This window comes from Apis laboriosa, unplaced genomic scaffold (genome assembly GCF_014066325.1).
Source record: "Apis laboriosa isolate Shangri-la unplaced genomic scaffold, ASM1406632v1 scaffold47_cov149, whole genome shotgun sequence".
In the NCBI taxonomy this organism is placed as follows: domain Eukaryota; kingdom Metazoa; phylum Arthropoda; class Insecta; order Hymenoptera; family Apidae; genus Apis; species Apis laboriosa.
Window position 1 is genome coordinate 1,137,801 of NW_025223437.1, and position 13,594 is coordinate 1,151,394.

Genomic DNA, 13,594 nt, shown 5'->3' on the forward strand with positions numbered 1-13,594 from the left:
TATATATATATATATATATAAATACAATAAAATATTCTTACAAAATATAATCTATTTTAAATAAATTTGATTAATTTCTTTTTTTTTATAGCAAAGAAAATAATAATATTCATATTCATATGACCAATATAAGTACAAATATACATATTAATTGTATGTATTATAGATAATTGTGTGTATTATAGATTTATGATATCACACAAAATCTTTAGAGGTGACAAAAATAAAAACTATTTTGCTTTTTAATATCAAATAGCAATATAAAATGAAATCATCGTTATTAAATATCTAACATTTAATGTTTAACAATCACAACCTATTTCTTGAATGTCAATATACTATGTGAATATAACTACATTCCTATAATTTAAAGTATAGTAAATATTTTTAAAATTATACTTTTAAATTCAAAGTAGTGTTATGGCAGGATATATTTAAATTTTTTTTCTTTTTTTAGTAAGAGTTAATTACATTAATACACAATTAATACATAAATTATTTACATTAATAAAAGTATATGAGATTCATTTTAATAAATATATTATAATTACTTAAAATATATAATATATAATAAATAATAAATTATAATAAAGAGAAATTATTATATAAAGTATTGTAACTATTTAAGTATTTAATATCATGCTTAATTCTGCAATTAAAAATCAAAATCAATATTCTATTAATTTCTGTTCTTAAGTTAAATTTTAATTTTCAAAACATTTTAAATTTTGTAATTCACATGATTTAAAATTACATCTTAAAAGGCACCATTATAGTGATATTCAATAATATTTATCAAATTTATATCCTGATTATAACAAATAATACTTATAATAATATTATATTCTGATTAGTATAAATTTTGTGCATCACTTGTACTTTTAATTGTATAATATATTAAGTACAACATAAATATTATAAATAAACTTTAAAAATAAAAAAAAATGTAAAATTTTAAAAAGAATGAAATATAATATTTATGATTAAACATGAATGACAAAAAAATTTTATTTCTTTCGAAAAATACTAGACATACTTGGTGAACTAGTTTTTTGTTGAAATATTTTGCTCACTCTCTGTCTCATATCTTCTACACCTTGTCCTACGTTTACCGAAGCCATTGATAAAGAAAGGCCAGAACTCATTGATAAAGATCTAAGAAAAAAAAAGATAAAATAACTTACAATACTTACAATAATTTTTATTGTAAGTAATTTGTATTGATTAACTTACAATAAATTTATTTTCAAAATCATCAACATAAATATAAGTTCAAAATGCATTTAAATATTTACCTCTCCATTGGTTTTGAAAGATCCTGTCGTGATTCTGTTTCTCGTAATAATGATCTAACTGTTTCTTTTTGTTGAGGTAAATATTGATTAATCAATTGTTCGAGATACTTTAATCCGGGCAATAACACGCTAGAAACACATTGATTATTCAATGGACAATAAACCAAGACAGAATATGCTTCAATTAATGAACTAATGAGATCAATTTTACGACTTTGCTGTAATGCTGATGAAGTTATGCCCATTAATTGCGTTGCTATAACTATAAAAAATTAAAAACTTTAGTGTTTTACATATCATAAATATTGAAAATGTAAAATTTCTAATAAAAATTTACCATCTTCTATATAATTTTGAGGGCAATTAGGAGCAATAAATGCTAATGTTGAAACCAAAGGAAGTGCTAAAGTTGGCGGAATGCCATGAGGTTCTTTAGCAATAGTTTCTAAAGTTAAACGTGCTTTATCACGGATCTCTCTAACTTTACATTCCGTTATTAAACGACCAAGAGAAGGAATTGCAGCAGATCGAACAGTTCTGAAAGTAAATAAATACTATTTTAATTATATTAATTATTTATATTTTTTCAAAATGAATAATTGAATTAACTTTATAAATATAAATAATATTAATAATTTGAAGTGAATAAAATATTTATAAAGATATCTTACATATCAGGATCACTAACGAGCGTTACAATTGCAGGAACTACTTTAGCACTTGCTAACTGATCGGAAATATGAGCTATTATACAACCAAATAATGTTGCAGTTGCGCATCTTACAATAGGTCTTTGATGTACTACCCCTATAAAAAATAGAGGAAAACATAACTTGATTACTAAATTTCTAATAAAAAAATTCTACTTTAATTATTTATAAAACTAACCATCCCATAAACCACTAAGAACATGTTCTTGCATATTTTCTTGAGCGCATAACATAATAATTGCGATCTGTAAACTAGTAATATTGGTGCCACTCATAGATAAAACAACAAGGAACTGTTTTAAAGATTTAGAAACATCTATACCATTCAAAGTGGACAATATAATTAAATATGTTGGAATTAATGTCAAATTCATATTCTTTTTATCAGTTGATAAAGTCGTTAATTGTTGTTCAAGTTCAATTATTTCAGATGCAATTATTGGTTGAATCTAAAAAATATGAAATTGTTAATTATTTTTATATGATATTTATTCATTCATTTGATCAAAATTATGAAATATTCAAAATCAAAATATTAATTTACCCGTGTTTGTGTGATATATCGTCCAAAACCCAAACATAAAGAATGAATATACATTAAAAGAGCATTTAAAATTGTCTCTTGATTAGTTTCAACAGATTTTACCATTTCCAAAATATCCAACACTCTGAAAGTGTTAATCATAAATATATGATACTATTAATTGAAAATTTAAAGAAAAAAAAACAAAGTACAATTTGTTTGTAAACCAATCTAATTCTGGCCATGAATCATTTTCCCATGTATTTGCAAAAAACGCATTTAGAAGATTTCCTATATCCACATCACCATCATAAAATACTTTTGGATTAACGATATTGGAATGACACAAATTCACAAACACATCAGCTATATAATAAAATATAAAAAATTTTAAATATTGCAATTATTTAGAAATCTATATATAAATTTACGATATACTCACGTAAATCAGATGATATTCCATGTTCAATATAAGTTCTAACTGAATCAGTATCTGCTATACAGATAACCATATGTGGAAGTAAATATTGTAATACTCCAATTGATGATACTATTCTTTCTTCATCGATATGATCTTTATTTGAATGTTGAAGATATGAAGATTTTAAATGATTTTTTACTTTAGATATAATACGTGGCAATAGATGTGACTGTAATCTTTTGAGAGAAAGCGCCCATTGAGCTAAAATTGGTAAAAGTAAGGAAGATGCAACTTCAACAACAATAGATGATATATCATGAAGTGCTGTTAATGCTAATTCTTCACACTGAAAGTAAATATTAACAACATAATATATTTAAATTAGTTTGTTAAATTTATTAAACATTATTAAATTTATTAAATATAAAATAATACCTGAAAATATTTATCAGGATCATCCATTAAAGCTATCAATAATGCAAGACTTCTCACTACACTAGCCCTAACTGTAGGATCTTTATCTTCAAGTAACATTTGTTGAAGCATAGAAAGCATTAAAGAATTTCTTATGCAAACTGACATATATGGAGCTAATACTGAACAGCACTCAACAGCTAATAATCTTTTTTCAGGATATTTGTGTTGACTTTGTTCCCAACAAATAGTCAAAATTTCTTCACCTTCCATTGGTTCATCTTCAAGTTTTGCCATAGCAACAAAACCTAATATTAAAATGAATAAAAAATATTAAAATTAATTAAAATAATTATATATTATTTATAATATTTTGTACTAACCAGCTAAAATCAATTGTCTTTCATCTTCTTGTGGCCTTTTCTTTAGATTAAATAATAATTGTAATAATTTTTCTCTTTCTGTAGAATCATTATGAAGTCGAATTGTGCTTAATATTAATGGTATCACTTCTTCGCGCTTATTTAAAATAACATTAGGTACAATCCGAGGTAATGTTTGTGCTAAAATTTGAATGAGAGTATCACGTGTTATACCATTTTTGAAAATTTCTTCCGCAGTAGAAATTGCAGAACTTGAAACATTTATTAAGCAATGTGCTATTACTTCCATTTTGAATTTTAATGGTAAATGTCTAAAAACATTTATTTTTTATAAAAAATATACATATAAAAATGATATATTACTAAAATATATTACTAAAAAATAATACCTAGATGATGGATTAGGAAGAATGGATGATTCTTCAATAATATCCACTCTAGGTAATTGTATTCTAGTCCATTCTTTATCTCCGGGATCAGTTTCGCCAAGACTGACAACAACAGAAACGCTATCATCTTCTTCGACTTCTTGAGTAACTGTCGATGTATCACGAGCTGGTGTTTCAAGAAGTTCAAATTTATCTGGAGTAGTAGAATTTGAATTTATTGTTTGTATTGTTCCGCTACTACCTTGCTATATAAAAAAATATGTTGATTAAAAAACAAAGACAATTTTTTTGAGTTTTTTATAACATATGTTAAAATTTATACTTTAATTGGATTTTGAGATAAATTTTCACTAGTGACAATAAATTGTTGTAAATCCAATCTTTCCTGTTCTAATAATGCAGTCTGTTGTTTAAGTTCCTCTACTTTTTTTACCTATTAATAATGTTATTTCAATAAATAATAATAATTTAATAAAATATAAAATTTATTATAAATATAATTTTCACAAACCATTTCTTTAAATTCATCTTTTTCTGCTTCTGTTTCTGATTTTAGTTCACAGAAATCAGTTTGCACACCAACACTTACAGAAGATGATTTATCATATCCATTTGCTCTCATATATTCTCTATAAATTTGTAATAATTCTGCTGGTTTTGGAATATTTAATCCTACATCTTGCCAATCTTCAAAATCTTGATTTTCATTTTCATCACTAAATGTAATTGATGTTAATTTGTAAGAGCTTGCCAACAAGTATTCGTTAACAAGAAAATTTATAGCTCTTTGTTCATGAGGTTTTATGGGGGTTTCATTAGATAAATATTTATCAGAGAATTTATCAGATATAGTTCCTTCTGATTCTAAAATGTTTAAATAAATATTAGTTTGAATTTATAATTATAATTAGTTTGTAATTATAATTATCAAACTCAAATAATTAATTATATCAATATCAAATATGTATGAAAAAAACCTGTTACTACTGTAAGATTTGCACGGAGAGCTGAAATACTTTCTCTAGCCTTTCTTAGTTCAAATTCTAAAATTGCTACTCTTTCATCAACACCTGCACCATCTTCTGAATATCTTGTCATATCAAGTGAATCCAAAGTAGCCTGACTAGAAGATCTAGCTAATAACATAAAATTCTAATATTATATTACTTTTGCAATTATTTTTTTATAGAGAATAAATAATTATTACAATATAAATACAGCAATAAAAATTTGTTCTTGCATTAAATTTCTTGTTATTTTTTTATTAATTTTTATTATTAATAAATTTGTATAATAATATAAATAACTCCCACATCGTTTTACATACGCATAGTGGTATATGGTTCTGGCTTAATACTTTGATTTTCAAAATGATTTGGATTTGAAAAAAATTCTCTTAAAATAGGTAATTCTTTTCCAGCTTCACATAACTCTGCATGTAATTCTAAGGCCGTTAATAAAAGCTTTTCGTTTAAAAGCTTAATAGCAATTTCTTCATAAGATATCGTTTTGATACTTATAGATCCTGAAATAACAAACATCTAATATTACGGCATTTTTATAATAAAAATAAAAATTAATATGCGGGAATTTCTTTGTTCTAATTACCGATGACGTGTATATATTTTGTGTGTATCAATGACATAATTTATATTCGTTAAAAATACGTTATTTTAATTTTTAATTTTATGTAATAAATAAATATTATTTAAAAAAATACAAAGGATATAATCTTTTTTAAATAAAATCAATTAATAAAAATTATTTATTACCTTTACTGTCCGTGGACAGAGGATCTCTAACCTCCTGTATGACACCAGCCATAGCTTTCACTTTGTATGATCGTTTAATGAAAATAACATGTTCATATAACTTGATGAATAAAATAATAATCCATTCAAGGACATGCCATGCTTTTATTAATTTAATTAAGTATATTAATAAAAATCACTTGACTTTATGAAACGTAACACTTTACTTATAATGACAACAAAGCCATGTTAACCTCTATGTCAGTCTATGTCAAACTAATATCTTTAAAATGGTAATTATGAATACATTAATTTTTTAAAATTTATCGTAATAATATATATTATTGTTTGTAAATAAAATTAAAATCAATTTATAATTAATGTTATATTAAATTCATTTAAATAATTACTTAAATAATATATAACATATAAAATTAAATTCAGTTTTTTATAAAAGTTTTATAAAAATTTTTAATATATTATATTATTATAAAATTTAAAATGATATTTAAAAAAAAAAAGATTTTAATAATTCATAAAGATTCCAAATCTAAACTGCACTGAATAATATACAAGGTATAAATTTCTCAACATACACGTACTTCAAAAACATAGTTCTTTATCTTTCTTAATACAAGTTTGAAGCAATTCAAATATCTCAATGATTTCTTAGAAAAATTACAAATAAAATATAATTATAAAGAAATAAATGTGTATAAAATCAATACTTAAGCAGAACAAGTATTACAGATATAAGGCTTTGCATTATATTATACTTAACAATATAAATGTTCCTGTAATTTGTTGCACATGGAAAACCTAACGAAGAACAGGTAGGTCTCAAGTGTACCGAACTACGCTTTAATTTATTACAAAGTCACATTTATTAGTCTCAGCTCAGCTATCTCAGCGTCATCAATAATACGAACCTGGTGTTCTATATACAATCTACCTTCTGCGCGTCTTTTTTCAAATAATAATCTTTAATAAGTAATAATAGTAATAACGTGTCCCAAATTTTTTCGAAATATTTTTAAAATTTTTTTTTCGTCTCGTTGATATTTTTATAAGTGTGCTGAAAAATTGGTATAAATGTAAATACTAAAGGATTAATATTTCATCGTAATAATCATCGTAGCTTAGAGAAAACTCGGAAGGACTGTAACACCATTTTACATTACATATCCTATATTACTATTGCAACGTTATTAAACTTGGTTCGTTTAGAGATATATGATCTTTAAAAACCACTTAGAAACGATATTGGCCGAACGATCCATTCTAAATAACTAATACCAATTTAATAACATTTTATTTCTACAATTCGTTCAAGCACCATTAGTTGTTTAATGTATGAGCGATTGAACAAATTGGATTTGATTACGTCTATAATTATTACTTCATTCTTGATTTACTATCATTGATAGATACTACTTTGTAAATGTCGATAATGAACTTCGATCGACACTAGCATGCTAATATTAATTCTTACAACTAGATCATTACCGTCGATATCATCAACGATAAGTTTTTTTCATTAGTCTTGTATATTTCATAATGTTGGTAGCTATGACATTTGATTCGTATTGGTATTTTTTTCTATTAGAATTCTATTATTTATTCCTATCATCACGTCATATAATTAACAACTAGTTTTAATTCGAACAATGATTTTTTTTGTTACATACCAATATATTCAATTGTCTCAGTAACCAACAGTAAAGTCAAAAACAGCATAAAATTTATATGAAGTATTACAGATCTTCCAGAATTTTTCTAAGTTATAATTATTTTATTATATCTTTTCTAAACAGCAACCGCCATTTCCAGACTTCATTCAGACTGGGATCGAGAACCACAAGGCGGTATAGTATTTTTTTTTTTGATTGGTAAATCATTCTAAATCTAATATTTGGACGAAGTGCGAGGATGGGTCGTGCGTGCTTTTGCTTCCTAAATCGAGCGTGCGAATCTCAAAATTCTTTTACTTCATTTAGCCACAGATAGCTTACTTTCGTATTTTCTTTGCCAGTTAATAATTTATCTTCGTTAATTCATTTCATATATGTATATATTAGTTTTGGAAAAAAAAAAAAAAGAAAACCAAAAATATCGCAATTATGTATATGCTTGTATTTGTGTTTGTATATGTATGTATGAATGGAATTTGTAGAGCAGCCCTGAGAAAGAGCGATTGACGCGCGTGGAAATAATGTATATGTGAGTTAAGGCAATAGTGCCAATGTAAATCTAATCTGTATGAGAATGAACGTTTCACTGAACATGTGAATTTGGGAATTACTTATTATTTACTTTTTTCTTTATATTTAATTTTAACTTCAAGTCTTAAGAGTTGTGTGACGCGAATCTGCACACCCGTGCCTCGAATTTGTATATAAATGACAACCTTCAACACTAAATATCGATACTTCTGTAAAGAAATAAAAATCAATCAATGACAAATAATTCTATTGAAATATATTTTTTTAATAATCATATATTATTAACTTACCATCAGGCAATTCGTATAATTTTCTAGGAAGAGAGGCAAAATAAGAATGCCTTAATGCTTCTTCAGCTCCTATCCGTTGGTCAGGATTTAATTGTAAAAGTGATGATGCCATATTATCACCTTCAGCAATATCATAAAGTCTAGGAAACGAAAGACCCAATTTTCGTGGAGGATAGAATCCCAGTCTATGCGGTTTATATCCTGGCAGATGTGTAACACCAGGCCAAGTTTCTTCAGTAGGAGTGCCCAATACTTTGAATATTTTATCAAGTTGGTCGTACGTACAGCGCACACCTGGGAATGTTGGTTCACCAGTCAACATCTCCATAAATATGCAACCTACTCCCCACATATCAAGTGAGGTAGAATATTCTGTGGAACCCAAAAGAACATCAGGTGGCCTGTACCATAATGTCACAACTTCATGTGAATATGTATGTGATGGTACAGATTTAGCTCTTGCTAAACCAAAATCTGCTAATTTAAGTTCGCCTATTTCACTGATTAACAAATTTTGTGGTTTTACATCTCTATGTAATACTCTCCTAAATTAAGATACAATAAATTAATTATCAATATTAAATTTAAAAATTTTAATATATATAGATACTTTTACCTGCGGTGACAGTATGCCAATCCTCTTAATAATTGAAATAAAAATAGTTTAACATTTCGTGGATCTAAACCACCATTACCACTCCCATATCTTTCCATATATTGTGATAAATCAGTATGAACATATTCAAAAACGAAAGTAAGAGTCTCACGCGTATGAATTATATCGTGTAAAGTAACGATATTGCTATGCTTCAATTCTTTAAGAAGGCTTGCCTCACGAATGGCAGTAAATGGAGCACCTTCTTCCTCTTGTAATCTAATTTCTTTAAGTGCCACCATTTGATTTGTAAGATGACTATAGCCTTTGAACACTGTGGCATATGATCCTTCTCCTAATTGTTCCAATTTTATATAAGCTTCAGATTTACCAAAAGGAGAATCTCCCTGTAAATATATATACAGATACTGTTTAACATTAAAATATTAAAAAACAAACATAGAAGATATGAATTTGACATTACCCCAAATGCTGAAAATCTCTTGGTTCTTCTAGGAGGTGGATCTGGCCCAAGGAAGACCTCTGATTTAGGTCGTGGTGGACGTCGAGGTCGTAAGATTACTCTCGCTTCTTCCCGTATATCCTCATCAAGAAGCTTGGAATCACTAGAAACGGAAAGCTGCCGATGCACTCTCTCATGGTCGCCCACACCTGTCCATTCTATGACATCCAATTTCGTCCTTAAAACTTTCTTTAAAATAACAGCAATAGGAATCCACGTAGAATCATAATCCCTCAATATTTTATTAATACATAAAAAATTTTAATTTATATAATATAGATTATCAAATAGATATAATTATATTGAATCAGTTTAATCATATTAACTGCTACTGATTGTTATTAACTAGTAATTAGTAATAAATGTTTATGCATAAATAAATAAATAAATATCAAATATCAATATAAATATATAAATATAGTAGTCATTCATGTCACATATCATATCTTTAAAAAAATATTATTTATCTTAATAAGTACTGATGATAATAAAACTTACTCAGTTTGATAAATAGAGTTATAATTTATATTGTTAATTATATTATATGATTATAACGTGATTATTCTTATAGCATGTATGAATTTTACACTTACCGTAACGACGATCTTTATCTGCAGGTATATTGCCGTTTGGTTCTAAACGGTCTAGGAACTCCTCGGAATAGCCATTATATGGCAGTTGACCTCTATTTGCAGCATCATCAGCCTCTTCTTTTGATATTGCTAAAATAAAGAATATTAATAAATTAATATTAGATACAATAATTTTATAAATGTATTAATTATTTTATTGTAGTAAGTCAATATAATTAGTAGTAAGTAAATATAATTATATACTAGTATATAAATATATTATTAAGTAAATATACATTAGAATATATTATGTAATTAATATAATATCATATAGTATAATAGAAATACAAAAAATTTCATAATATAAAATAATAATAAAATTAAATTTATAAAATTTTTCAAAAATCTATAAAAAAATATCAGTTGCTTAAAAATTCTTTAATAAAATATGAATCTTATTTTATATAATAAAAAATATACTGATTAAATATACTAGATAAAAAATACTAAACTATTATCATTATTATTAAATTATTTTTATCATTTTATTATAAAAATCAAAAAATATAATGTAAATTAAATGTTAATTAAATATTAATTAAATGTTCTCTATATTTTTTTTAAATATAAGTTTTTTTAAATATACTTACAAAGTCTTCCAAAGCTGTGGCTAAGCCTTTTTTTCAGCTTTTGTACTCTGCTAAGAGCACCTCCTTTCTTCTCCCGCATTGTCACAGACCCTGTGCATAATAATCGCAATCTTTAGCAACTGTAAATCAAAACAAAGATATATAAATTCAGACATTGGCGTACTGTAATATATGACCAAGAAACTGAGAATAATTCAAACATTATGAACTATTACATGTGTGATGACATCATGCAATATGCAATGCCAGTGTTCCTCAATCTTATGATTAATAGTAGCATGGAATATATAAATTTATCTTGGATAAAATATAATATATTTGTCTTAGATAAAATACAATATATATAACATTATCAATGATCATTTTTTTTGGAAAAAAGAATTTAAAAGTTTATTTGCTTATATAGATAATGATATTTTTTTTCTCTGTTGAATAAAATGAAGATTATACCATATAACAGTATGTTCGTTTAAACAATGAAATAATAAAGCAGAAGAGTTTATAATTGCTTGTACAAATGCAAATGACATTCTTTCTTAATTTATGTACCATATAAGTATGTATGCTCAATTAGAAAAGATAATAGTAGCAGTTGTTCATTATATGACAAAGTTATTCTATTAAAAAAAATTTATATATAATTAATATACTAAAAGTAAAAGTTTATAAATAGAAAATTTAAATATATAAGAAAAATATGATGCACTTGATATACATAGAGATATAAAAATTAAAAAAAAATACATTTGATATTTAGAAAATAAAACAAATCTTTATTTTATTAAAGGTAAACAGATCTTAATTTATTCATAGAAATTTAAAAATAATTCAAAAAATTATTAATAAGATATGATATTACAATAATAACAAACAATTAAAGAAAAAATAATATAAAAAGATAATATAAATGTTTGAAATTGATTATATAGTTTTTTGATTATATAGTTTTGTATTTGAATTTTTTTTTAATTTATGATTTATAGCTAAAGAGCGAATATCTAGAGCGAATGATTTAATTATTAACAATTAAAAAATAAAGAATAATTAAAAATTTGATAAACACATACATATAAATTGGTTCTGAAGAACTTAAAACATGACTTATGACTTAAAAATGCCGCGCCAATATCTTCGTATCATCGTTTGTATCATCTATCGATAATTCTTTTCTATCGTAACATAAAAAATTGATATGGGATATGCATATATATGATAAAATGAAACTGAAAGTTCCAGAATTAAAAATAAAATCTTATTGATGATATAAAAATATATAAACACGAAAATATCACCATGTAGTTTAGCATTGGCTTTAAGGTCACTAAGAAAGAATCACCCTGTATATATATATATATATATATATATATATATATATATATGGTTATGTTAATGTATAATGAATATAATGTATAATGTGTATATAATATATATATATGGTTATGTTTAATATATAATGTATAATGTATATATATGTATGTGTACATAAATACGTGTATACATGTGCTATTACTAAAGGTCAATGAACTGAATAGAAAAAATGTAATTTTTATATATGTAAAATAATGATAGATAAATTACGTTGATAATTTCTAGAATGGTTATTGACTCCACATTTCGTTTCATGATATTCCGCATGCTTTCCCGTACACAAAAGCACTTTTCTCCATTCACGCATCTGTCGTGGTTTACGAATGACGTTTTCGCGGCAACAAAAGGTATTGCAATATTTGCGGCACTAAAAGTGATGATGCACAACTTTAATGCAATCTCACATCTGATAAACTCGTCTATGCGTCTGAAGTTCGATAAAAAGATTTGCCAAGAATGTACATGATCCGTTTCTCTCTTCGAAATACATACTGTTCGTCCCCCACCCCTTTGATTTGTAAACGACACTCTCCTAGTCTCCCTCTTTACCGCACTCTCTTGGTCTGTCATTTTATCTTTCTCCATCAAACTAACAATCCACCCGCACAATCGAGAAACTTTTGACATTCTATCCAGTCTACTTAGTCGTGTTTTACCGAATCCACATGTGCAAAACAGAAAGACAAAAATCCAAATGAAAGAAGATAAAAATGGAAAGCGGTACATGAGCATCGAGGATACAATCTAATGTTGCAGAAAAATGAAAAAGAAAAAGAGATACACGAAGGAATTACTTGTGTGATAATTAAATCTCGCAGACATCAACTTACCCTCTTTGCTCTTGGAGGTGGTCGAGCCCTTGTCTTGACAGTACATGATTACTCATTCGTTCGAACGCACGAAACACATCACATATGGGCGGTGACGCACTGTGTGTGTGTATATATATATATAAGAAGCTACGTTTCGTGGTATTTCTTTTGGGTAGGTCAGGTCTGGCGAGCACTTCCTTCACCTTTCTCGTATTTCGTACATTGATGATAGCATATATCTCCTTAATGAACTGATCGCCATGAAAAACACATTACCGATTCTCCGTTCACTGTTTAAGATCTCACACCGTGCGCTTTAAATGTGATACACTCCACCGATATTTCCCCGGTTAAATCTTGCTAAAGATTTGCAAATCTCAACACAAGATTGTAAGTATTTTTTACAACCGGGGACTTTATCGTGACTTCCTGGATATATGGCGGGTGCTCGCGCACGCCACCACTATCTTGAACAACTCATCCGCGAGAACAAACTTCTCCCACGAAGTTCTCCGTTCCCATAGCCTTACTGTCTCGCGCCACAGACAAAAGTCTGAAACTGGCTGATCTACGTTAGTCTAAGTGTATATAGTTTACTACTAGTATGGAAATTTAATACTATTTTCATATATGCTCATTTACTGCCATCTAAACTTTATTATTATAATGTTAGAGA

At 26.3% G+C, this 13,594-nt stretch overlaps 2 protein-coding genes across 9 annotated transcripts in view; both read right to left on the minus strand.

Moving 5' to 3' along the window:
• Window positions 1-6,759, minus strand: part of LOC122716673 (RAB11-binding protein RELCH homolog) — a 20,238-nt gene extending 13,479 nt beyond the window's left edge. For 2 of the 5 annotated variants that reach the window (XR_006347069.1, XM_043939978.1), the window contains exons 1-17: window positions 6,668-6,759; window positions 5,908-6,169; window positions 5,463-5,660; window positions 5,113-5,271; window positions 4,647-4,999; window positions 4,458-4,568; window positions 4,136-4,380; window positions 3,747-4,057; window positions 3,385-3,671; window positions 2,971-3,295; window positions 2,741-2,894; window positions 2,550-2,673; window positions 2,184-2,454; window positions 1,967-2,102; window positions 1,633-1,832; window positions 1,296-1,557; window positions 1,037-1,155 (exon numbers count right to left, since the gene is read on the minus strand). Coding sequence is in view for 2 of the 5 variants with exons in the window: in XM_043939978.1 (XP_043795913.1) it covers window positions 1,037-1,155; window positions 1,296-1,557; window positions 1,633-1,832; window positions 1,967-2,102; window positions 2,184-2,454; window positions 2,550-2,673; window positions 2,741-2,894; window positions 2,971-3,295; window positions 3,385-3,671; window positions 3,747-4,057; window positions 4,136-4,380; window positions 4,458-4,568; window positions 4,647-4,999; window positions 5,113-5,271; window positions 5,463-5,660; window positions 5,908-5,959 (3,307 nt within the window). In the remaining 3 variants the exon portion in view is untranslated. Of the gene's footprint in view, window positions 1-720; window positions 1,156-1,295; window positions 1,558-1,632; window positions 1,833-1,966; window positions 2,103-2,183; window positions 2,455-2,549; window positions 2,674-2,740; window positions 2,895-2,970; window positions 3,296-3,384; window positions 3,672-3,746; window positions 4,058-4,135; window positions 4,381-4,457; window positions 4,569-4,646; window positions 5,000-5,112; window positions 5,272-5,342; window positions 5,661-5,907; window positions 6,170-6,667 lie in introns of those variants that run through there. The other 3 variants (XM_043939977.1, XR_006347071.1, XR_006347070.1) reach the window with 3 other exon arrangements.
• On the minus strand, window positions 6,747-13,449 carry LOC122716674 (cyclin-dependent kinase 14). 4 transcript variants are annotated; one of them, XM_043939980.1, is made up of 7 exons: window positions 12,937-13,449; window positions 10,739-10,828; window positions 10,110-10,238; window positions 9,478-9,674; window positions 9,015-9,400; window positions 8,399-8,943; window positions 6,747-8,317 (listed from the first exon to the last, which is right to left on the minus strand). In XM_043939980.1, the coding sequence occupies exons 1-7, from the start codon at window positions 12,980-12,982 to the stop codon at window positions 8,226-8,228; spliced, it is 1,485 nt and encodes a 494-aa protein (XP_043795915.1). In that variant the 5' UTR covers window positions 12,983-13,449; the 3' UTR covers window positions 6,747-8,225. The 4 variants fall into 4 exon arrangements, with proteins under 4 accessions (XP_043795915.1, XP_043795916.1, XP_043795914.1 ...); XM_043939981.1 differs by having other exon boundaries at window positions 10,739-10,857; window positions 12,937-13,448; XM_043939979.1 differs by lacking the exon at window positions 12,937-13,449 and adding an exon at window positions 12,317-12,529.
• Window positions 13,450-13,594: the final 145 nt, after the last annotated feature.

Excerpts from the sequence above, each read along its gene's own strand:
- LOC122716674 (XM_043939979.1), bottom strand. The coding sequence starts at position 12,413 with ATGCGTGAATGGAGAAAAGTGCTTTTGTGTACGGGAAAGCATGCGGAA. Across the intron at positions 8,944-9,014 it reads TTGGCATACTGTCACCGCAG|GAGAGTATTACATAGAGATG; the intron begins GTAAAAGTATCT and ends ATCTTAATTTAG. Across the intron at positions 8,318-8,398 it reads ATTATACGAATTGCCTGATG|AAGTATCGATATTTAGTGTT; the intron begins GTAAGTTAATAA and ends ATTTCTTTACAG.